The 26879-nt window shown below is 37.0% G+C and overlaps 1 protein-coding gene across 1 annotated transcript in view; it reads right to left on the reverse strand.

Annotated features, from left to right (window-relative positions):
- The window catches only part of LOC308556079 (putative ATP-dependent RNA helicase DDX60), an 88218-nt gene that overhangs the window by 14990 nt on the left and 46349 nt on the right, over positions 1–26879 (reverse strand). The window contains exons 22-32 of the mRNA XM_081135130.1: positions 21149–21253; positions 20309–20437; positions 18891–19015; positions 14430–14588; positions 11378–11525; positions 9898–10050; positions 7492–7596; positions 5651–5851; positions 2864–2968; positions 2467–2608; positions 1105–1226 (exon numbers count right to left, since the gene is read on the reverse strand). Of these exons, the coding sequence (XP_080991256.1) occupies positions 1105–1226; positions 2467–2608; positions 2864–2968; positions 5651–5851; positions 7492–7596; positions 9898–10050; positions 11378–11525; positions 14430–14588; positions 18891–19015; positions 20309–20437; positions 21149–21253 (1494 nt within the window). The remainder of the gene's footprint in view (positions 1–1104; positions 1227–2466; positions 2609–2863; positions 2969–5650; positions 5852–7491; positions 7597–9897; positions 10051–11377; positions 11526–14429; positions 14589–18890; positions 19016–20308; positions 20438–21148; positions 21254–26879) is intronic.

The following is a 26879-nucleotide window of genomic DNA, read 5'->3' on the forward strand; positions in this document are numbered from 1 at the left end:
ACATTAGAGGTTAGACAATATAGATGAACTCTTCTCTTTTTGTTCCTTGTCACCTTTTACTAAGGTTATCTGGTATAACCAGCCTATCCCACTTTCTCAGATTCTAGTGGAGTACATTAGTACTAATATTTAATGTTGATTTAATGATAGGAAATCATGATCAAAGAAAATGTTGCAATTAAAATTGTAAAAGGGTTTTCCTGCTTTTAGTCTATGTGAGTCAAGAGATGATTTCTTAGAAACTATTCTAATATTTTTTCAGTAAAGACATTAAAGCTCATAACATATAGGGTGGGACAGAAGTAGGTTTACAGTTGTGTGTACACAAAATACAGTTTATCCTTGTATTATTATTTATTAATTATTGTAACCTACATTTTTGTTGTTGTTAAACCTTACCCAAGGACTTTTTCCACTGATTTTTAGAGAGAGTGGATGGGAGGAAGGGGAAGATATGGAGAGAGAGGGAGGGAGAGAGAGAGAGAGAGAGAGAGAGAGAGAGAGAGAGAGAGAGAAGGAGAGAGAGAGAAACATCAATGTGACAGAAACACATTGATTAGTTGCCTCCCGCATGCTCCCTGATCAGGCGGGATTGACACTGCACCACAGGTATGTGCCCTTGACCAGGAATTGAACTTGAGACACTTTGGTGTGAGGGCTGATGCTCTAACCAGTGAGAACACTGGTCAGCTCTCTAAACCTACTTTTGCCCCACCTTGTATACTTCCTGTCCACAGCCCTACCTCAAGGTAAAAAATATCCTAAAAGAACTATAGCTTCAACAATGGGAACTATTAGTTTATTTAATGTATAATTACTTACATTTTGTCTTTAGCCACTAAATGCTATAATTTGGCATTTTAAAATAGAAAACATGAGCAAATTTTTTTATTCTATTTTTCCTCAAGGCATTTAATCTTTTGATAGATTTATAAGGGGAAATTTATGAATTACAGGTTAAGAACAACAATGATTACAGAAAGAACAAATTATTAGTATATAAAACAAATGAATCCTACATTTAATAAAATTCTGCTGTTGAATCATTTGTAGTGGAATTTATTGATCTTGATTTTTTAGTGTTATCAGAATCATAAATTTTACCTTTGATTGATAAAACTTGACATTAGCATCTTGAAACTTTGCTGGAATATATCTTCTTCCAAATAGATGTGCTAACACTAACACAAGCTCTTCCATAACATCTTGAGAAAAATATTTTGAGCCTACATAAAACAAAGTAGTTTGTTAACAAATGTAAACAATATGTTAATCTCATATTTAATGTTTAAACTGAATATTACTTTGCATTTCATTTCATGTAAACTAAAACTTTTTGGCAAATATAGCAACTAAGGAACGACTCTATCTGCTGGCAGTTTTACATCTGTGTCTTCTTTGTCATCCTTGCTACTCCCATTCTACTTGTGACCTCAGTTATTCCAAACACAAATTACTTATCTCCTTACCTGGATTCTCCCCTCTTTAGTCTATGATCAGTTTTACTAAAGCATTGTATGATCACATCTTTCACCTATTCAACAATCTCCGATTATATCTCAATGTATCATAAACACAATCCAATCTCCTTAGCCTAGCATTTAAGGCTTTACAAAATTCAGCCCACAAATAACCTCTCCCTACCTTGTCTTCCTGCCACTCATATTAAGATATGGTCAACTTGACTTACTCTCTACCCATCACACACATGAGAATTCTGTTGTAGTGGTTTAAGAGGTGCTACATTTTATAACTTGGGCTCTAGAGTCAGACTACTTACGTTTGAATCTTGGCTCTGACACTAAAATTTTGTGACTCTGGCAATTTATTTAACTTCTCTGTGTCTCAATTTCCTCATTTAAAAATAGTGATAGCCATATTATCTGCCTTATAAAGTTACCAAATTTTCTATCTCTGTGTTTGTGACCACATACACCGCCCTCTCCACATACACTCACAGCAATAAACACAGACTGCAGAGCCTGTTGCCTGAAATTATTTCTCCTTTTGCAGAGCTTTTGGAAAGACAGAGTTTCTCGAGTATCCTTGTTTCACAAAACAATGCATGTTCAGAACATAGTGACTAGAACTATTGTGCAAAATAGAGTATTTCTATCAAATCATGATAGAAGATAAAGTAACGTTATAAAAGGCAGACTTCACCAGGCATTAGGAACTCTAAAAAATTGTAAGGACAAAGTGGGAAACATTTCTCCCAGGGACACTGTTTAAGGGATCTATTTAATTATAAAAATAAAAAACTCTGTTAAATGTAATATTACATGGGCATTGCAAATGGAGTTAACAAAAATTTACATAATATTGGTAAAAACATATTTAGGGGAAAACAAGAACTCATCTGAATATTATCTTGTATTTTCTTGGTAGAAAAATATTCCTGAAATGCTAACTTCACTACAGCTTCTGTTGCTAATTTTAGACTATACACAGAAACATCAAGCTTACCTTTATGGGTTGGCTGACAGAGATCATGGAAAAGGCCACTTACAAGAAAATTGACAAAAACAAAATTAGAAGGCTCATGATAATGCAAGTGTGCTGCAAGTCCAGCAAACCCCATCGGGTTAGCTTCCTGATCTAAATAGCCCTAAAGAACAAAAATAATCTATTAGTTTGATTCAACTTACCATATATATTAATCAGTAAGTAATATGTTAAGTGCTAGTTTAAAACAGTAAAATAAGAGAGATTGATAATCATTACCTGGCCCAATTTTGATAATTATATCAATTATAAATAATGTTAATCATTTAATATTTCTAAAGTCTACAATTAGTTCAGCATGGTAAGAAACAGAGATAGTACCAATCTTATTTCACAAAAAGATGAAGTACAATCATACCTCTTTCACCAGGAACTGCAAAGAAAATAAGAAGTAAAGTTTTAACATCTCCATGGCTCTGGGTTGTTTGAAGGACAGCAACGAATGCTTTAGCACTGACAGCACCTTTCAAGAAGAATACTTCACGTTACACCATGTCAGTGATTCAAAATACATTTGTAAATGATCATATAGGTGTAATGTAATTTTTTAAATTGTTCTGTATATTATGTTTTGACATCTTAAAAAACCATTCTGGCTGGGGAAAGACTACCCCTCCCAGGGCTGGTGAACACAGAAAGATAACAACTTGCCTAAAAGTATGGATATCCTATGCAAACCAGCCCTACTCAAGTTTATACCCCCAACTAATCCCTTGCCTAACTATCACACACCAAGCCAATATTCCTCTTGCCCTACGTCGCCCCAGAGCCAGAGCCAGACTCCAGGAACCTAGAGGCATTTACATAGCCCAAAGTTCTCTGGAATTATTCAAATTAGCAAAGCCTAAAGTGTTTACTCTGACCTGTCTTGCCTTTCCTTTGGAAATTCACATAAAGGCAGTGGCCTAAACTTAGCCCCTGCTCCTGCTGTCCGCCTCCTGACCACCCTGGTGTGTTTTGTATGTAGCCCTGCGTGGCACGCTGTGCCTCCTGTCTCTAGGACTTTAAGAATAATACTTTGCTTTTCTGAGTCTCTCCTTTGTCTCCCGCTGTGTGGTTTTGTTAGCAAAGGTAGACAGCTAGGTATCTACAAAGGAGAAGGGAGTAAAACTGGAGAAGCCTCATCAACTAGGAAGCTACAGCTTCCAGACACTCCAGGGGACAGCCGCATCTTCTCCCAAAGGGATGCTCATCCTGACCATGGAGAAAAGATCAGTTTTCCAATCTCCACGGGGGACAACTGGCCCATTTTTGCCAGATTACCAGGAAGGGGTAAACAATAAGGGGGAAATTCCTTTGCTGGGTGCATTAGCAGTAGAAGTCAAATGATGAGGCAGAACTATGAGGCATGTGCAGCAGGAGCAAGAATGGTGACCATATGGGGAGGAGTCTAACCTGAGAAAATCTGAGGAAAGGGTTGGGTAGGATAAGGGCACGAACACCCGGAAGATCCAGGAAAGGACTGGATCGGGGAGGGCCCAGCACAGCCTCAGGAAAACCCAGGAAGCAGGCTGGACAGTCTGAAAGACAGCCTGCTTGTTTCCCAAACCAAGAAAATACATGGACGGTCAGCAGGACCTTGGGGCAGCTGCTACTAGAGCCTGCCTGCCCTCTACATTCCCAAGGGCATATTACCTCTTTTAACCCTAATAAATCTTGCCACTATGCTTAAATTTCCACACCTGTGTCCCTGAAATTGTTTTCTCGTGACATCGCAAGAGCCCATTTCCTCTGGCAATAGCCTCACCTGACTGACCATCACATAAAAGAATATAAAATATGATAGATATTACCCATATCTATTATATCACACATACCAGCACTATATAAGATTCAGTTAGATTCCATATTATTTGTTTTACCATGTTCTTACATGGCAGATCTGTCCTTTCACAAACAGAACACATAAAACAGAATCATCAGAAAGGAAAGATATTGCCAAATAATCTGATAATAAATGCAAATCGAGTTTAAAATGTTATAGCTCTTGGGTTGTTCTGGAAGAAAATAAGAAACTGTATTATTCCATGTCCTATAGTATTGTACAATATACAGAGTGGAGGGGTCCCTTTCACACTACATATTCACAAAGGTGAAAATAAATTTATTTAATTATGAATTTTAAATCTCTCATTTTGGATTGCACACAAAATATCTGGGGGAAAAAACCTTCAGGAAATTTATAACTATATTCTAAAGTCCAATTTAATATAAATATAAAATGGTGTTTATAAACCAAATGCAAAAAAAAACCCCAAGCCCCAAAAAACAAATGCACATATATGCCTAGAAAAATGACTTTAGCCTGGCCGGGCGTGGCTCAGTGGTTGAGCGTGGATCTAGGATCCAGGCAATCAGGGTTCGATTCCTGGTCAGGGCACATGCCCGGGTTGCGGGCTCGATCAATGACTCTCTCATCATTGATGTTTCTATCTTTCTCTCTCCCTCTCCTTTCCACTCTCTGAAATCAATAAAGATATATTAAAAAAAAAAAAAAAAAAAGACTTTAAAATGACCATGGGGAAAGCCTGGGGTGGAATGGATGTGGGGTGGAGAGGATCACAGGTGATAAAAAGGGGACATCTATAATATTCTCAACAATAAAGAAACATTAAAAAAATAATAAAAAATAAATAAATAAATACATAAATAAATAAATAAAATGACCAAAATGATAATGTAATTGTCTTTGAATAGTAGAACTAGGTATAGGTGTTTTTTTTTTCTTTCAACTTTCTTCATTATCCAAATATTATTGGATGAACTTGGGTTAATTTGTATAAAAAGTAATCTTTTATTACAAAATCATAAAAACAAATCTTTTTGTTTCTTATGGTGGAAACAGGAGTCTAACCCAGGTCTTTTAAATCCATAGCCAGCACCCCTTAACTACTACAGAACAATGTCTATCACATGAAAATCATAATCTTGGGTGATTTCCAGCCACAAAGCTTATGATTGGTAGAAGAGACAAACAAAACTAATAGACCCTCCACTCCCAATTCTACATTATTCAAGATAGTACAAAGCATTAAAGACTGATGAAACGGAAAGTTATTGCTCTGGACTTCTAAGAGAACAGCAGCCCTGACAGCAGTCAGGCTAGCAATGAACGCTCTGCCTTAGAAAATATCAAGCACAGTACCTTTGCCTGGGCGTCCTCTGGGTCATCTCCCTTCGAAGCCAGGAGCATGAGTCGCAGAACCAGGGTTATGTTGAAGGGAAACTGTCCTCTCAGCTCAGGAACATTGGATTTTATGAGTTTTTCTATTTTGGGCAATGGAATATCAAAGAAATATACATCTCCCAGCAGGTCTTGACCTCGTCTTCCAGCACGTCCAGACATCTGGAAACAGAATAACAGTGTAAAATAACAGTGTAAAACTTACTTAAATATGTTTAACATCACGTTTAGAATCAAGCCAGTTGGGTTGGAACAAGGAAATTGAGCCTATGTACCACCATTAAGTAACTGAAAGTAAAATCCAATGATGTAGCCCTTAGGAAATTTACCAAAGCTGAGACAGAGCTAAAAACAGACATTTATCATTATTATATACTTATTTCATGTCAAAAACTGTGCTAGATGTTTGCATAATATATAGAAGAAACAAAATGCAACAAGAAAAAAGACTAGACGCTCGCTCATTTCAAATTTATTTACAGTCTAACTTATACCAATTCTCTGTCTTCTTCTCTCCCCATCCCTGCTCTTTTCTCTCTCACTCTCTCTCTCACAGACAAGTTTGTTGACTTACAAGTCACCATAAAAACTGGGCACAAATTGAAAATATATGAGTGAGATAAAAGACAGAAATACTACTTGTAAAAAAGCAAGTTAAGAACATACTCTTTATAGAAGTTATATTACTTCTGCATTTTAAGTGCTTAAAACATGCTAAGTCCTTGAAACATCTTCTATACAAACCTCACAACTATATGAGGTAAATCTAATCATTACCCCCATTTTACAATGCAGAAACTGGGACGTGGGGAATATACGAAACTTGCCCATAGGCAAACAACCAGGATGTTGCTTGGGACATCCAGGATTCAAATCCTGACATTTTGACTCCCAAGTTCATTATCTGAAATATCTGAACACCCTGGCTGCAGAGCCCTAAGTATGAGACTCTCAAAGTTGATATGGGAGGAGAGTTTATGTATAGCATAGAAGCAGGAGGAGAAGCTAAAAGACGGGGCTTGGTACAGTGGGGGAAACAAGGAACAAGGGCTATAGGGAGATTAGAAGTGTTTAGAGAGGAAGGGAGGTGGGGCACTTTGATAAAAACTTGAATGTTGGCTGATATATCTAAATTTGATGCCTCCAGCAAAAATATGCATCCAATGTTCCTGAGCAGGGAAACCGTCTGAAGACAAACTACACCACATACAGGACATATTTGAGTAAGGAGAAGTGAAAGTTAGGAAAAGTGTTTGAATAATACAAGGTGAAGAATGTCTGATGAACGATGGTGGAAAATAAATTGCAAGGCAAAAATTAAATACCATTATAGGAGACTAAGGAAATGGGCTTGGTAATTGATTTGTATCAGCAGCAAAGAAGAAAGAAGCATTAAAGATAGCTGCACAGAACAAAATCATGTGTACAGTCAATGAGCAAGTAAATGCTCACGGAGCACCTTCAATGTGTCTCTTCCCTGTACATCAATTCATTTAATTCCTGCAAATGCTATGAAATAGTAATTATCATTCTTATTCTGGAGATAAGAAGGATCAGGCAGTTTGCATGTCTCACCCGAGGTCATATATCTGGTTATGATGGTCACGTAATCCCAAATTCATGAGCTTTTGGTTATACTACAGCTAAAACTGGCAGTCAGGCATGAAGACATGTCATGGTGCGCTAGCCCATAAATTGCAGCATGTTTGTAAACTAAAGGCTAATTTTTATTTATTTTATTTTTTACTATCTTATGGCCATATTTTAGTAATGCCATAGAGAATTAATGCATATCACAATACCTGTCTGTAATTTAAAGCATCGAGATAGATAGAGTTTTGAGCAAAAACCACAGATTTGCAAGGCATATTGATTCCTAAAGCAAGTGTCCCGGTAGCTGTCACCACCTAGAAAGAGAATAAAACAATTACCTCACAAAATAGGATTTCTAAAAAATGCCATGTAGTTACGGAACTTTGAACTTCAATGAAACCACAGTGGTGTTCTTGCTATTTCACAAAAACATCAAGCACATTCCCAGTTCAGGGCCATCGTACTGGTCACTTTTGGCTGGGCACATGACATTTTTTTCCAAATAGTCTTTCATCTGGTTTATTCAGTTCTCTGCTCAAATGTAAAGGGAAATGCATGGCCTACAATATTCAAAATAACTATCCTTGTCATCATTATTTCTCTCCCTATCCTACAATGTTTCTCTTCATAGCATTAATGACTAACTCGAGCAATATTATTTGTTTACTTGTCCTGCACCAGACTTCCCAAGCCCCATCTAGCACTATATCCCTACACTGAGGACCTGCACAGGAGAAGTATTTCTTTAACAAATGACTAAAAGGGAAGGGGAATTTCCCTATGAGAAGGTAACAATGTTTTTACAAACCCTGGGCAACTGCCTACTTCATCACTACAATTTATTTGTGAAGGTTATTTCTAAGGCAATAACATACCCAAATAATAAGAGGAAAGTGAAGTTCCATTTCTTCCCTGAATTGCCATAACTGACCAGGAAAATTGTAGAGCAAACTTTAAAGTTTACTACACAATCCACTTTTGCTTATTTTTTCATATTATGCTTGATATTTCTAATTGCCCTCTCTTTCCCTTTGTATTGATTATCAAATGTGCCATGGTTAATGTTAATGCTTAAGTATATGAGGCAATTTTCTCTAATTATTCTGTAACAGAGATCTATATGTATGTTTAAATGCAACAAAGTATTAATAAAAATGAAAAAAGTAAGAATACTAAATTTAGAATATAACTAGATAAAATACCTTTTTAAAAATGTGTTCTTTTTAAAACTATCACTATTTCTTCATCACTTTTCTATCAGGATCTAGCAACTACTATTTAACAGGTACTATTTTAGACACAGGATATACTGATCAAAATAACTGTGCCTCTTTCCCTCAATTCATAATCATGCAGAACATTTTTGTCCCCAGTTATTGACTTTTAAAATAAATCAATAGCCCTAGCTAGTATTGCTCAATGATTAGAGGATCGGCCTGCCCACCAAAGGGTCTCGGGTTTGATTCCAGTCAAGGTTCGATCCTGGCCTGGTCTGGGTTCATGCTGGAGGCAACTAATTGATGTATCTCTTTCACATTGATGTTTCTCATTCTCTCCCTCCCCCCCCCTTTCCCCCTTCCACCTTCCACTCTCATTAAAGAATCAATGGGAAAAAAATACCCTTGGGTGAAGATAAAAAATAAAATAAAGATAAAAAAATAAAATAAATAAATAACTTGTTATTGTTAAAGAGAAAAGCTAAGGAAAGTTGTTAATGCTATATTTTGGAGTTTTTTTCCAATTACAAATTTGCCCTTTAATTATGGTGTCAGATTTTCCTCACATTTATTTATTAATATTAAAAGATACTACCCAGAGTAGGAAAATCAATTTCAAACTCAATCTTTCTCTCTCTCTTTCAGTCTCTCTCTCTGTCAGTCTCTCTCTCTCTCTCAACACACACATATAAATGTAAAGTACATCATATAAAAAATTAATATGAATAATTTGAAAAGTGGTCTATTTTTAAATATTGTTAAAGATCTAAATTACTAGGCAATTATACAAACCCTCTTTGTGAATTTATCCATACTGTCCCCATGCATCTTCATGGGACATAAATAAAACATAACAACAGTTTGGTTTGCAAGCTATTTCAGGAAATCTTCCTCTTGTCCACTATCAGTAATAAGAGAGAGCATTTAGGAGTGACACATCTAAGAACTCTGCCAAGATATGCACTGGGCCAGCAGGAAGTGACACATTCTTGCTCTTTTTTTAGCTAACTTGAGAAAAGATCTGATTAAAGCACTATCAAAAATGTTGTCCAAGCTCATGAGAGAATGTCTATAGCTAAAATTATATGAACAGCTGACAAAATTCCCTAGACACTATGAATGAAAAAGGAAGGGGTTGTTCTAAGATCAGCATAGGCAATTTAATTATAGAAATATTTGGAAAAGTATCTTTTTAGGGACTATTTTAACTTCATGAAAGAGATAAACTGAATGATAAATTTCAAACCTTCTCCCTCAATTTAATGAGATGGGTCATATCAAGGGTTACTTAAAAAGACATAACTGGATGAGAAAAAAAGCGGTTATTTCCCACTTTTCATGGGTATTCAGTTGTATGTAGGCACAGCTTCAAATTTAAGAATGAAAATATTTACCTACCCTAATATATCCTTTCCTAAAAAGAATTTCAACTAACTGTTTTTCTTTGGCGTTCAAACATCTGTGATGATATCCGATACCCCTTTCTGCCAAATCCTTCAGTTCTGCACCTTTTCTTGAGAATTTTACTCGATCAAACACCATCTGCAAAAACTGAAAGAAGCAAGAGTTTTAAGTATTTTGATAATTTTTATCTAATTTTCATTTAAATCAATAAAAAGTGTTAAATGAAAATAGCAGGCATATCATGCAATAACTTGGCTACATGATGCAACTGTTTGAAAATGACTCAACATGAGTACAAAGAACATTTTATGGCAGTCACAGTAACTATAGGACACATTTCCAAATCTCTGAGCAGAAAATCTTACACTGTTTCACCCCACCCCCACCCCCCTACTGCTTCAGGGGTGGGAAGTACTGACAAAGCGGTAGATGAAAGACTCAGGGGATGCGTGAATGCGTGACCTGCTCCTGCCTGAGAGAGGTCAGCTCTCTAGTGGAGTCCTAGGAGTTCTCAGGGAGGGAGGGAGGGAGAGAGAGATCCCAAAAGACCAGGTTCCTTACCCTATATGGTCTAGGAATGCTTACTTCTCACTGTAAATTGGTCACAAATGGCCTTAAAACTATTTATGCCCTAAGGAGGAAATCCGCTTGTGTACAGAGCTATATATACAAAGATAAACATTGCTTATGATGAGAAAAAGAATCCCTAAAGCACTTTAGTTGTATAGTCAGTCATCCATACAATAGGATCTATTAAAAATAATGATGTAAATACATGGTTCTTAAAAAGGAAGAGACCATGTAGTTTACAGAAGAATGTATACAATGGAATAGATATACATACACTGTATAAATATCCATACTTTTTGTGCGTATGTATTTGTGTGTAGTCACAAATAAAACATACAAAAGGTTCATCTGGTAGAGCAATGATTAATTCTGATTGATGGCATTGCTTCTATTGTTCCTAATTTGTCTACCAAAACAATGAATTATTTTATTTTTAAAAATGTTTTAAAGAAGAAATGGCATACCACTTGTAGATATTTTAATGCTTTTAGGTGGAATATTTTGATTATAATATAAAAAGCCTCTGATTTTGAGAGATTCTGCGTATATTATTTAAAGTATACTGGGCCACAGGTACCCAAATATTTATATGAGGCATGTAAGACTGAAGTCCAGAATTCAAGCTGTGAAAAAGGTTATCACAGAAACAAATCATGGAAAGGCAGGCACTCTCAGGGGTTAATGTTAACAAACAAGAAATAATCTATAGATCCTAATCCTGTCCTTTTTAGACATGTCCTGCAGAGCCCTTAAGAATTATGTATAGCCAGGAGGTCATACACAGAGATACTTAATCTGGTAGAGATTTCTTTTAGTTATTACTTTCCACACAGTCTGTCACTGAGAAGTAATGGATGGTGAGTGACATAATTTCCTAGAGAACTGTTTCATTGGAAGTGCTCACCTTGGAATCCACTGTTTTTCGGTCAGCATATGTGAACTCCTGAGGGATTTCCAGGTTCTTCTCTAGACTCTTGAGTAGATTATCATGTTCAGCTTCGTATATTAGGCTTTTATCCATTTTTCTGGACTTCTTCTGTTTTTTTTCATCTCTGTTCATAAAAATAAATTTTAAGTAAATGATAGCATTGTAATTAACCCAGTTATTAATTAATTAACAGGAAGGGAGAAGGGGGAAGGCCAGGTAATATAGGCATGCCATTTGTGCCAGGAAGCTGCAGTTTAACATTCTTCAGGCCTATTCCCTGCAGAGCAGTGAGGGAAGGGACTGGATAATAGATGCGTGCCCAGTAAGGTCTGGGTGGCATGGGAAGGTGCTTACTTATCAGTCACACCTGGGAGCTAGTCATTGGCCAGAATAGGCTAGAATAGGTAGGCATGGCCACTGCAAGGGTGCGAAATCTGAGATACTTAACTCCTAAACAAAGGGAGTTCCCGCTCTTGGCTCTCTTGTTGCGGGGGCACAGTCCCCTGCATTTGCCCACATAGCTCTTGGACATGTGGTCCCCGTACAATGGACTAATGGATGACAACTAGCCTGATGCTCTGCCAGACTGAACTCCACCATGGAATGGAAACTTTGCTTTTAGCTCTGCTGAACCCCCAACTGCACCTTTTCCAGGGAAATGGGACTTTAGAAACCAAGGGATATAATTTCACGTGAATAAACCTTTCTACCACATCTCATTCTCCCGTGCAAGTCTTAGAAAATTCTTTTTCTCAAGATATTGTAAGAACCCCACTTCCACGAGCAGCGGAGAAATTCCACCTGCACAATTCTCCGATGACATAACGAATAGTTAGATTTGACCACTATATGAAGCCCAAAACTTCCCAAATCTTCCTTATGACCCAGATATTCACTCCGATATATATCTGCACTATCCTGACTCAATCATCATCCTCTAATGTACTCCTCATTGGCCTTTGAAATTTGTTGTCCCTATCAAAAAATTTGCTGAATGTACCCATATTTTCTCTGAATGTTTCCTTCCCTCTTTCTAAAAGGAGCCTCTTGCCAAACCCACTTCTTCTACATGACCCCGCGCCCCCTTGCTAAAGTGGTCTATTTGCTAGTGATGATCATTTTCTTTCTCAGCCTTCACAGCGCTAGGCTTGTAGGTAAGGTAGGTGTCCTTGCTCCGCACTGCCAACTGTAGGCCATTCTCCTTCTCTCCTTGTGGTGGATGCTACAGCTGCTATGAGTTTGGTTGCTAAGGGCTCTTGGCTGCTCCATTCCCTAGAGAACTGCCCTCGATTGACAAGTCTCCTGGAAATTCCTGGAAGGTTATAACCTCTCTTGGTAATGGGGAAGTGGCCCACAGCCAGTGACGGACTAATAGGATGTACAAAAGTCAGCCACCTTTGACTCATATTGGGACAGTTCTATGGTGCCCCCAGATCTCTCTGTTGGACCCGGCTCAGGAAATATCTAGCAAAACCCACACCCTGGCTAATCTTCTTCACCTTCCCTCTTTTGCTCGCCTCACTTTTTCACAGTCCCTCGTGAGCACACCACTTCAATAAATCTCTTACACAGATACTCCCCTCAGCGGGTGCTACTGGGGACTCTGACCTACGCCATCACTCCATGAGCCCTGGTTTAGATAACTCTGTGACATCAGGCTGAATTATCCTTTACTCCAGGGTAATAGCCTTTTAGAGATACCCAGATCGCTTATCCTTCCTTAGATTTTTTGGTTTGTCTCTTACCTGTGCACATAAGACAACTCCAAATATGAGGAGATGGGTTCACTTGTACACCATCATCAAATGTTCTCACTTCCAAGTAACATTACCCTTAACCCAGGAGAGAAGGCCAAGACTCTGGAAAGGCCCGGCCCTAATGTTTGTGGAGTGTGGAACGAGTACTAATGGAGGCCCATTATAAGTTTCAAATCAAGGTTATAAACTGTCAAATAATACAGCCCATCCTCCTACCTTGACAAATATAGCTCCATAACAACTTGGAATTTAAAAGGGTGAGAGGGAGCTCCAGGTGACATGCCTTCTAAGCTCCACTGACACAGTTTTATGGGGACGGACACAGATGGAGGAGGCCCAGAGAGGCGCTCTCCAAAGCACAGGGCCCAGGGCAGGGCCCCCACACACTCTCAGTAGAATGATGAGGCTAAACAAGGCGTTAAAACATTCTTTATATTTTTATAGCTTCAATTATTTGTCAGTAATTCAACTTGAAAATGGTGGCTTCCAGCGACCTGAAGAAAAGTTGCCTAATCAGGAGTTCAGCTAATGAAAAGGCTGACACCTCCTATGGTGTCTCTGTCTGGACGTCCTAAGCAAGGAAGAAGGCAGACAGCATGGAGTGTGAGATGATTTAATCAGTTTGGTATTAGCAAGATCCTTGGTTCGCTAGAGGGCTCTGGGGCCCAAGAACGATCTCTGTAAGGAAGGCGTGATGAGCATCTAAACCAGACAGTGACTAAAGGTGGAGAAGATAATGAAGAGAATAAAGATTTTGGACAGGAGGTGTCAGAATTAGACACCGAGAACAAGAAAGAGGAGTCAAAAGAGCAAAGTTCTACCATGCATAAAATTGGCATTTTAATCCACTCTCAAGCTCAGTCTTTGCTACTTACTGTGCTGGTACCTCAGTGACACTTCTATGATGTGGCCCAAAGCACTGTGGGTAGACTGTTTAAGCCTTCTAAGGACTGACTGAGAGGAAGTCACTGGGTATCAAAGAGGGGCTTCTTTTGAAAAATGATCATGTCAGGTATATAGTCTAACTATACTCCAGGCTGTGATCCTGCCTTTCCCAAGCCCTCAAGGACACTGATCCGTGCGACTTAGAAATATATAAGTATCATTGCCATTTATCTTCACCCTGTTCTCTCACCTAAATTTACCTAATTGGCAAACACGCCCAAACAATAACTAGAACTTCTTTGTAACACCTGCAACGTATGTTGCCTACTGGGACTTGTGAAGTACTTTCACCTTTCCACCGCCACTTGGCTTAGTTAAACGCTTACATTATCCTCTGCTTCTCAATGGATTTTTTGACCTTCTGCAGTTTGTTAGCCATGTCATAGGCTTCTTTATCGGCGCTGGGGGGCCTTTCTCTCTCTTGTTTCGTCTTCAAAAAACTGCTCGCACTTAGGGCACTCTTCTCCACATCTCCTAACTTGAATCTGGAAACAAACGAAGAGAATGTTTGCCTTGAAAATAATACGTAACGACAATGCAGTCATAGTTCCATCTACTGCGATCATCCTGTCATAGACCTACTGAGTTTTTAACATCCATCTTTATCAGTTTTATCCTAAATAGGTGCAGAAGGTGTACTGGGTCAGCAGACTCCCTAGTAACTAGCTACCTTATAACACGTAAGAAGTTGGCCTCTGTGGCCCCTCTGGGCGACAGCAATGAGAGCCCGTGGAAACTTCTCCTGTGCAGTCGTCAGACACTCCAGAGGCAAGGGACAGAAGACAATGCATTTTCTCTATTTATATGTGGAAGAGTGATGCCTCCTTACCCTCATGAAAAATGAGGGGGGAAAATTTTTAAACAAAAAATTTTTGCTATTTTATTTATTTTTATTGTTGTTGTAGTTCTTGTATTTAATTGTACTGATCTTTAGGTCTACCCATAACAGAGTCAAAGGCTCCTACTATTAAGTAAATATTTTTAAGTTCAGATTCCTTGATAGCCAAATCTTTTGTGAATTTTAGTGCCTTCTTTGTTTTTTTCCAGTTTTATCGAGGTATAATTGACATACAACATTGTATAAGTTTGAGATATAAAACACTATGACTTGATACATGTATACATAGCAAAATGACCACAATTAGATTAGTTCACACATCCATCACCTTACAGTTACCCTGTGTGTGCACACATGTGCGTGTGGTAAGAATATTTAAGATCTACTCTTAGCAACTTTGAAGTACACAATATAGTATTGTTAACTACAGTCACCATGCGGAGCACTAGATCTCCAGAACATATTCATCTTATCGCAGGAAGTTTGCACCTTTGATCACATCTTCTCATTTCTTTTCCATCACTCCACCCCACCCCTTCCCTAGTCCCTCACCATCATTAATCTACTCTCTTTTTCTAGGAGTTGGGCTTTTTTAGGTTCCACATAGAAGTGAGATCATACAGTAAAATTTTGCTCTTTTAGGCAGGATGGAGAGAATCTTAGGTTCTAGAATCTTAGTTTCTTCCCTGAACTTCTAGAATGTCACTACTTCTGTCCAGAGAGCAGATGAACCCCAGAGGCTGCTGGCCTTTACAATCCACAAATGAATCAAGGGTCTGGGCTTTATATCTTTTGAAATGTAAATGCCAAGGGAGATAGTGGTCCAGACTTCCTGGCACTTTGGTATTTAAACTAGACACTAGTCCCCTTGTAGCCATTTGGCCCATTCAGACCTGAACAATTAACTAGGCAAACTGCTACAGATGAAATTCTCCTGTGTGTGAAGAGGACAATGTTTCTAGGGCAAGTAAAACCAACATTCTTTACCTTCATATCACATACATTGCTCTGTTTCAGGCAGCTACGGCTTTTGACAAGAAGACTGAAACATACTCACTTAAGATTTCTTCCCTGATAATGCTTTATTAGAAAAATGCCAGGAAGAAGCCAACAGGCATTATCGCTATACTAACCACGGCTCATCATAGGTTGGGTCTACACAGTAAAGTTTTTCAAATGTGAATTGTAAGACAAAGGGCTTTTCTAAAGTCTTTACAGAACTAGCCTGAAGAGGAAATATTAGCTGGTGGAGAGTAAATAAATCGATACACTGGTGAAGGAGGGATTAAGAAAGTGGCAGTCTATGCCACATGGCAAGACATTTCATGTAGTAGACAAAATAATAAATACAGTAAACATTATCCTGACTATTGTTAGACGCTATTCTAAATGTCTTAAATATATGAACTCATTTAGTACAACGTCTCTATGAGGAAGGCACTATGATGACCCCTATTTTTCACATGAGAAAATGGAGACATAAAGAGATTAAGTGACCTGCTCAAAATCCCACAGCGTGTACGCAGCAGAGCCTGGCCTCCAAGCCGATGTTCTTCACCTTGACATTATGGTGCTTCTCTTTTTACATAAATACAAGCTACTGTGATCTGGGCACATATTGTGTATTAAGCAATGTCCTTTTCATCATAGTACTTCATTTCTTATAATGGATCACTTGGAAATAATTTTTCCTCTTAAATCTCTCTGATAACCTATACAGAACAAATGTGATCTAGAGATTGGACCTTAGCCAATAATATGTTAAAGTACTGAGTGATTTCATAATTTATTTTTATTTAATTCTCGCCCGACCCTATGTATTATTTTTATCATCTCATTTTGCAAACGAGGAAACTAAGGCTCCAAGCTATTAAGGAACTGTCTAGAAGTGACAGAGCGAAGAGGGAGCCGAGGTAAGCTCCAGACTTGGGCCTGACCATGAAGAATGTGCTCTTAAGCACATGCTAATACTACCACTAAATACTAACCATGCTCCATGCATTTTTTCCCCCCAGAAACCAGAGTGGAGAAGGTTGACAGGTATGCTACTATATGAAAAGCTCCCAGAGGTACAGACTGAGCCCTGACAAAGCCTCGAATTTGCTGACGGCCTCGACTTAGGACTAAATAAAACTGTACAAGACCAAGTGGTACCGTTGTCATTAACCTAGTTATTAATAACTGGAAAGGAGCAAAGGGAAGGCCAAATATTAGAGGCATGTCAATTGTGCAGCTTTGCCAGGAAGCTGCAGTTTAACATTCCCCAGGGAGCCACCAGTCTATTCCCAGCAGATCTCTGGGGGAAGGAACTGGACAGGGGAAAAAGAGATGCATGTCCAGCAAAGTTGGGGGACAGGGGAACCAGAGGGGTGCTTGTGTCCATCACACCTGGTAACAGAGGTCATTGGCCAGAATGGGCATGGCCACTGCAAGGGTGGGAAGATTTGGAATATTTAATCCTTTAAACAAAGAAGTTCACTCTCTTGGTTTGCTCCCTTGGCCTCTCTCGGTTCTCTTGGGACTCTAGGTGCAGGCGGCACACTCCCTTGGCTCCCCTGCACTCGCCCACGTGGCCCACAGCCATGCGGACCCCACACAATGGACTGATGGACAGCAACTAGCCTGATGCTAAACTGGACCCAGTCCCAACATGGAACGGAAATTCTGGACACTGGCTTTGCTTCTACAATATCTCAGCACTGGTGAAGAAAGCAATACCCCACTTTCACCAATAACACAAGGATTTACACAGTATGCCTTTTAGAGATCCTAAAATTCCATAAAGATGTGCCAAGATTCAGGTCCTCAAGCAGAATTAAACCTTTGATGTTTTTGTGAAATACTGTACTTTCAAATATTTTAATTTTGTATATCTATATAAATAATGAATCCAGCTACTTTTGGATTTCTATTTTGCAATTAGGCTTTTAGAAATATCCCAAAGGTACTGAATTATGTTTGTTTCTAACTAAAACCTGTAGCCATGTTTGAAAGTAAAGTACGTGAGCTTGTAACTTCTTGGTGGTTCAAATTTTTATTTTTCTTGTCTCTATAACAAAGGTAAAGGAACAATTTAATTGCATTCTCCAAATGCAACTATACATTCAATTATCATCATTATTTTAAATACACATCACCAATTATGATTCATTACTATATGTCTGTTTATGTGTGAACAAACTTCATTAAACTTTGCCAGCTGAGCAAGATTCTGTAGCCTTATTTATCTAAAGCTCCCATGGCTTAAAGTAGTTTGAAATTGTCTAAAGTAAATAAAACATTCTATTCTGATCCCAAAATGTATGATCAATATGCAGGATATAGTGTTATTTAATTAATAAATTATACTTTGGTATAATTTATACTTTATCAAAACTAGACTATTATATTCAATTTTAAGCTGTTTCATGCTATAGCAATATAACATTTATCCAAGTATCAGTGCTTGCAAGTTATAGTTCTCGTAACTATAAATTAAAAACAATAAAAATATCCCACCAATAAATATTCTAGCTCCTTGTAAGGATGTTTTAATTTTGTGGGATACTTGTGCACATAAACATTCAATTTGTTTTGCAAAGAACCTAGGTATTTACTAAACTTAGGTATTTACTCAACCCAGGTATTTAACAAGATCTAGATAAAAATACAACAGTAAAAAGAAAACAAGAAATGGAGAAGGGAACTAAATAAAGGTAACTTTTAATAGCACAAGTAAAAATATTTTATTAATTATTAACCTAGAGAGGTATGTTTTTAAATATTCATTCTGATAACAAATGGGCCCCCAAAATAGTAATGAATATTATATTACAACAGTAAAGTTACTAAAACTTTCCTCAACTTAAAGTAATGAGTATAATACCAATTACAAATAACAACAATTTATTTTAAATGACTTATACCCAATAAATTTAATTTAAAATTACATATTAAAAACATGACTTACAAAAAAAATAGCGCTGGTAACTTCTCCATTTCCCTTAGCTTTTCAACAAGAAGTGGAAACATTTTTATCATGTTTTCTGAACTAGAAGCCGGACTGGGATTAAGATTCATCAGGACCATTTTGGCCTGCAGCAATAAAGAAAGAAATAATTTGTTTGAAGTTCTGCATAATAATGAAAGGAATTATTATTTTTGACTAAAATATTTTCATTGCTGTCTAATCTATGTTGCTATGATTCTTTAAAATGACATATGATAAAAATAATAATAATTAATTATATATATTATAAACTTTTGCAAAAAACCCTCAAAGAAATACACAAATCAATACACTAGAGAACAAAATGATAGACAGTAACATATATGTACACAGGCATATGTGCAATACAACACGCAATTTTTTAAGGCAACACAAATCAGTCAGGTTAGTAAATGATGCTGGTTTCACTATGACAGAAGGTGGGGTGAAACTGTTTTTCTCCATGTCACATAGAAAAATCATTTCCAAATACATTTTAAAGACTTTTAATGACAAAATAAGCAGAAGAAAAATGTAAGTAAATTAGCCCTGGCCTGGTGGCCCAGTTGCTTGGAGCAGCGTCCCCTACACCAAAAGGTTATGGGTTCAATTCCCAGTCAGGGCACATACCTAAGTTGTGGTTTGATCCCTCTCATATCGATGTTTTTCTCTCTCTTTGTTTCGTCCTCTCTCTCAAAAATCAATTAAAACAAAAAAACACACACAAAAAACCCCACATGTCATCGGATGAAGATTAAAAAAAAAAAAAAGGTAAATTATATGTTTATAATTTAACAGAAGAATGGGGGAAGATAATCTAAGTTAAAATATAATAGAAAAAAAATCACACGAGAAAAGTGTAACATATGTCACTCCCCCAAATCAGAAACTTCAATATATGGCAATAAAGCAAACTTCAAACTATAAAGACCAGCGACTTACTTTAAATATGCATAACTTATATGACCTTGGGTGGTTTTATTATACAAATATGTTATACAAATTAAAATTAAAATCATTAAAAATGTCCAAGACAAAAAACAAACAACAGAGTAAAATATTCTTCTCAGCTACTATTAATTGTGACTCCAATATCTATATTGCCACAGCACCAAGAATACTCTGTGGATAGTGACACCTCTGTTCTTATGTTATAACACCTATCAGGAACTAGTAGACTTTGGCACATATTTTAGGAGGCACAAAGAATGAGACAAAGACCAATTTCCTTTCTCTATTTTTATTCTATCTCAGAATCACTAAACTTCATGTTCAGCTTAAAATCCTAAAATGAAAGTTAAAGATAAAAAAGAAACACAGACAATAGTAATGACTGAACAATGCAACTCAAGAACACAAAGAAGATAGCATGCTTCACCAAAAATATGTATGAAAATTACCTCCTCTACATTGCCATTTTTAATCCAACTTGTAAATTCTGCCTTTAAGCTCTCTTCGTACTTTCTAGCATCCATCTTCTTAATGACTATTTTATTCTTAAAGTGAATGAAGTTCTCTGGACAAAACTCCTTAAAAGAAATACCACAACATTAGATAAAATCATGCAAGAAAATCCAAAGATGTTTCTCAATTATGCATTTCATTAACAGAATTACAAACTTCTCAAAAGCACAGGCTGTTGAAGTTTCCCCCCCCCATAGTTTCTAGTACATAAACCTAATTAAATGAAAGAACTATTCAAAGAAAAAATGCAAAGCCAAATAGATGAAAACAGTAAGCAACTAGGGCACAGAGGGAGAAGGGGAGTGCAATGAAAGGAAATGGAGGTTTATAAATCCAAGATGGAAAAGGGCACTAAAATATCTCAGAAAATAAAAGAACAAATATTTTCAGGAATTCAGTGACATTCCATCTCATTGAAGTAAAACATTTAATGTTAGAAAGAAGAATGTCTGAGAAGGGGCAGTTATATTTCATCTTTTTTTTTTTTTTTAATATGTCTTTACTGATTTTGGAGAGAGGAAGGGAGAGGGAGAGAGAGAGAGAGAAACATCAATGATGAGAGTCATTGATCGGCTGCCTCCTGCACTCCCCCGCCTAGGGATCCAGCCTGCAACCCGGGCATGTGCCCTGACCGGGAATCAAAAGGCAATCATAGATGGATGCTCAACCACCTATCAGTTGCAAGTGATTAGAAAGGGTAAGAGTTTGTCTTTCTGAACAGCAATGTTACCACCTACTATAGTAGAATTCAAATTAATTGCATAATTATTATTTACCTGGGCCCTGGGCCAACTTTCCCAGAATTCAACCATGGCATCATAAAGCTGGATGGTTTCTCGAGGTGAAAGGGTAAGATCAGAAGGGAATCCATATCTTTCAATCTACAATTAAAATAAAATTGATATTTTTTATATTCCTTTTATCTTATGTTCAAATCTTTGCCTTGTAATCACTATCATGAACCCAAAGACATTGGAAATAACACTTAGCTAAAATGTTCAAATGCCGATAAGTGCTAAATGCAAACAAGATACTAGCCAAGAGTGTTCCTGATTTACTGAAATAAAAGGGGGGGGAAGGCCTCACAAAAGTTTTTGTATTATTTTCTAAGACGTTTTAATTCACATCAGAGTACTAGGAAGCTAAAATATTTGTGGACTCAGTTTGGACAAAAAAAACAACAAGACCTCTACCCAGCAGCTGAAACTGAAATTGGTTTAACTATGAACATGATTATTTGCTTTGAGTACCAACCCAGGCTAAAAATGGCCAAGTTGATTGGCTTAAGTTCTAAGATCAGAGCTGAGTCTACTTTAAAATGAAGCTTATCAGAGCCCAGATATAAACCCATGCCTCTATAGTCAATTAATAGTTGACAAAGGGCTAAAAATAGTATATTCGATAAATGGTGTTGGGAATATTGGACAGATACGTACAAAAAATAAAAATAAAACTTGACCACCTTCTTATACCATACACAAGAAAAAACTAAAAACGGATTAAAGACTTAAATAACAGACTTGAAACCATAAAAATGCTAGAAGAAAACATAGGCAGTAAAATCTCGGACATTTCTCAAAGCAATATTTTTTTCTGATATATCTCTTCAGGAAAGGGAAACAAAAGAAAAAATAAACAAATGGGACTACATCAAACTAAAGAGTTTTTGCACAGCAAAGGAAACCATCAACAAAATGAAAAGACAACCCATTAAATGGGAGAACATACTTGCAAATTATACATCTGATAAGGGTTTAATATTCAAAATTTATAAAGAACTTATACGACGCAACACCAGAAAAACAAACAATCCAATTAAAAAATGAGCAAGGGACCTGAACAGACACTCCTCCAAAGAGGACTTAGAGATGACCAAAAACATATGAAAAGATGTTCTATGTCACTAATCATCAGAGAAATGCAAATTAAAACCACAATGAGGTATTACCTCACATCTGTCAGAATGGCTATTATTGATAAATCAACAAACTACAAGTGCTGGTGAGGGTGTGGAGAAAAGGGAACCCCTATGCGCTGCTGGTGGGAATGCAGACTGGTACAGTCACTGTGGAAAGCAGTATGGAGGTTCCTCAAAACTCCATAAAAATGGACCTGCCTTACGACCCAGCAATTCCACTTGTGGGAATTTATCCAAAGAAATCCAAAACAGTAATGCAAAAAAATATATGAACCCCTATGTTCATTGCAGCCTTATTTACAAAAGCCAATATTTAGAAGCAGCCCAAGTGCCCACCAGTAGATGAGTGGATAAAAAAGCTGTGGTGTATTTACACAGTGGAATACTACGAGGCAGTAAAAAAGAAATAATACCTTTTGCGACAGCATGGATGCTCCTGGAGAGCATTATGTTAAGTGAAATAAGCCAGTCAGAGAAAGACAACTACCATATGATTTCATTCATACGTGGAATCTAATGAACAAAATGAACTAACAAGCAAAATAGAGACTTATAGATAGAAAACAGGCTGACAGCTGTCAGGGTGGTGGGAGGGGTAGAGGGATAGAGCAAAAAAGAGAAAAAACTCATGGACATGGACAACAATGTGGTGATTCCTGGGGGAGGGGTGGGGGAGATGGAGGAGGGTATGGGGAGATAAATGGTGATGGATAGAGACTTGACTTGGGGTGGTGAACACACAATACAATGTACAGATGATATATTGCAGAATTGTGCACCTGAAACTTGCATAATTTTGTTAACCAGTGTCACCCCAATAAATTCAAAAAATAAAAATAAGGCTATCAGATCACTTTTAAGACACTAAGGACACTTCTCAGGTCACTGACTTAGTTCTACTTTAAGCCTTCTGGATATGTACACCATTAATTTTTCCACAAATATTTTAAAAGTATAAATAAAAAAATTCCTGCTCTTAAAAAGTTTGCATTGTAGTATTTTCTACTGGTTTCAACCACTATTGCTATGACTTAATTGCCTGTGGGACCATGATACCCAAGATGTTGACAGGTATTCAAAAGAAAAGGGGGGACATCAGTAATAGGGTCAACGATAAAAATAAAACAATTTTTAAATAAAATAAAAACGTAAGCCCCTTCCAAAAAAAAATGAAAAAAGAAAAGGAGGGGTTGTGTTTTCACAAGTGTCTTAATCAAAGAACTTACATGCATATATGCATGACCCATGCACACAGACAATAATGTGGAGAAGGCCTGGGGAGGATGCCAGGTGGACAGGATAAATGGGAATAAAAGGGGACATCTGTAAGACTTTCAACAATAAAGATAAATTTTAAAAAACGAAAAAAGAAATATACTTCAATATTTTGCATTGGAAAAGTTAAATCCCAAAGAAGGGACTATAGCATGCAGATTTCTCCAAAATTATTTGAAAATAGGATACTTGTTTTTGTAAATAGCTGTTAACATGTTATGAAATTCAGGTTTGGAAGCTCTGGGCTAAAAATGCCATTTCAAATATAACATGGTTGAAAAAATATTGTTTGGTAGAATGGAAAGCTGGTAGATTTTGAATTAGATCTAGTTCTAATTCCACCTATAAATGCTAGTTTCTCGTCCATACACAGGAATTAAAATATCTGTACTCCCACCTTTCACACTGTAGTAAAATCAGACAGGATAAATGTATCAGCACATGTTTTTAAACTTTTAAAAGTAGCAAATAAATAAATCCTGAAGATCTAATGTACACTATAATGATTATAGACAACAATACTGTATTATAAACATCAAACATGCTAAGAGATGAGATCTAATCATTCCCACCACAAAAAGAAATGATAATTACCGTGACTTGACTGAGGTTTTAGCTAAGGCTGCAATGACAATTACACTGCAATATATAAATGAATCAAATCAACATGTTGTACACCTTAAATTTACACAGTTTTATATGTAAATATATTACTACCCAAAAGTGGTAACTTATTTTGTCTAAATTAAAATAAAAACATAAAATAAATCCAAGAATGATCATAACTTTCAAGATTTAAATCTATTGTGGTCACTAGAGTGCTCATGATTGCTTAAATCTCTTAGCCTTGTACAAAAGTCTGAGTTTCCTCATTTCTAAATGAAGGACAATTCTGCCTATGACATAGATTTGTTGTAGGAATTAAGTTAAATAATATATGGAATAGGCCTAGTAAAATACCTAGCACATAGTTGATCCCTCAACTGTGAATGTGATTGATTAATCAACTTATGGTTCTTAATTTTAAAAATCATTTTACCAATTCTATGGCCATAGGCTGGGAACTGAATTTGGTTGTTTTCCATCATAAAATAACTAATGAGCTGGCAGACACTGAGCCAGTCTAGAAAAGGAAGAAAAGGTTGAGAAATAAAAGGTCATTGTGTATTACAGAACTGTACACTTGTAACTTATATAATGTTATGCACCAATGTCACTGTGCAAATTTAATTCTTTTTTTTAATCATAGACTTGGGTCATTCTTCACTGATAAACACATAGTACTGTACCATGATGTTATTTTTGCAAATCACATTGCCTCTAACTCTATTGGTGATGGTAAACATTGATCCAGGCTGAACAGAGCGAGGCGACAGTTCTTTCAAGGACTTCCTGGAGCTAGGAGCCGCTCCAGGAGCCAGCAGCTGTTCCTGTGTGGCATAATTGGTGGCAAAGGCCAAACTCTGCTCTGCCAGAAGCAAGCCTGATATGGATTGAAGGCAATCTCTCACCTCAGCTGGATTAAGGTCAGCTCACTCATTCTGCCCCACACCTTCCCTTGCGAAACCACTTCTATGGCAGAGCTATAGAGGAAACAACCAAGGTGCATGGTTCTTCTCCCTATGTTGCCACGATTTATTATGCTTTTTCTTGCCACTCAGTTCTTTCTGAAGTACAATACGCAATAATTTGCTCATTTGGAAGGTTCTACTTGCTTTTTATCACTGCTACTTTAGGAAGCACAGTATATAAACACATGCTCCATACACAGCTGTCCAACATAGTTAATAAGGTCTAAGCCTTATTCCTGTTGCAAAGGTTTAGAAGTCTTAAGGAGATTCATTCAGCAGCATGACCTTTGCAGAAGTCATATGGGGTCAGAGCACACGGTAGCAGTTCCACTGCTTTCCAGTTATTCTATTAATAGCTACTGAAAATAGAGGAAAGGCACTTGAACCAAAATGCCAAGCTTGTCTAGTACTCCAAACCCCTGGACTCATTGCCACTTCAAGATAACCTGCCTTGAACCATCTTACCCAAAATAAATCATTTTAAAAAATACTATGCTATTTTTAAAATGTCAGGTAATGATGGGGGGAAAGAAAAAAGAGAAAGAAATCTTTTATTATTTATGTGTGGCTTGTCATCTATATTCTAGTTTTGGGGTCTGAGTGAGGTTACTGAAATGTTGTCAGTATTTCTCTTTTGCAACACAAAAGAGAAACATTCATAATAAAATCCAATTAGAAAATCACTGTCCTTAGGATTCATTCAGTTGCTGTTAGAAGTCATTGCATCACAGCCCAAATGCTATATGGTGATTCTCATACATTCCCTCATTCAGGTAGTTGTTCAATAGACCATTCAGAACACTGGGCTACACAGAGCTGGGATGGCCATTCTTGGGAAGCAGATGAGAGAGTAGGCTCTGAAATCAATCTGAGATTGCACCCCAGCCCCACCACTTAGTGTAACAGTGAGTTATTTAGTTGAATTATCTATGCTTCACCTTCCTCATATGTAAAATGGGAATATTAATATGGCTAAAATTGTTGTGATTGTTAAAAGAGAGAAAATACATAAAATTTTTAGTAATTGCTTGATTTAGGCTGGCTGTCTTTATTTAACATAAAGTTATTGAACACTTTTATATACATAGCAACTTATTAGGAACTCTAAGGACACAAAAATCTGTCTTCAAGGAGTTATTCTAGTAAGATGATGAAGACATGCATTGTAAACAACTTTAGCAGCAAGCTGGCCATGATTATTGTCATATAAGAAATACAGAGAAGGTGCTATGGAGAGATTACATCCAGCTAAGAAAGTCACAGGATTCTAAAGTGATTTCACATTAGAAGAGTCATAAAAGATAAACAGGTTCTAGACAACTGTCATTTGGCATCTGGGGTGAAATATTCCAGGAACAATGTAAATCATGAGGACATCTAGGAAAGATACATCAAGTGGCTGAACAGAAAGGACTTTGGAGTCAGGTCATAGGAGACCTTGGAAGCCAAGCTAGGAGATGTGCATTTAGCCATTTCCAAAGGAAAGCCACTAAAGACTTAGCAAAATCAGAATTATCTTTATAACTTATTTGTCTAAATTAGCTTTGTGGATCTAGAAATACCATGTACGCAGAACATGGAACTAATTCCTATGACATCTAAAGTTTTATGTGCCTTAAAAATTGTCACATTACAAGGCTTCATAAGACAACAAAATTTAGAATATATTTAATTTGCCAGGTCTTGGAAGGAAGACAAGCTAGTTATCACTTTGAGAAGCAACCAGAGCTTGAATAGTTCATT

This window comes from Miniopterus schreibersii, assembly GCF_964146895.1.
Source record: "Miniopterus schreibersii genome assembly, chromosome: 4".
NCBI lineage: Eukaryota > Metazoa > Chordata > Mammalia > Chiroptera > Miniopteridae > Miniopterus > Miniopterus schreibersii.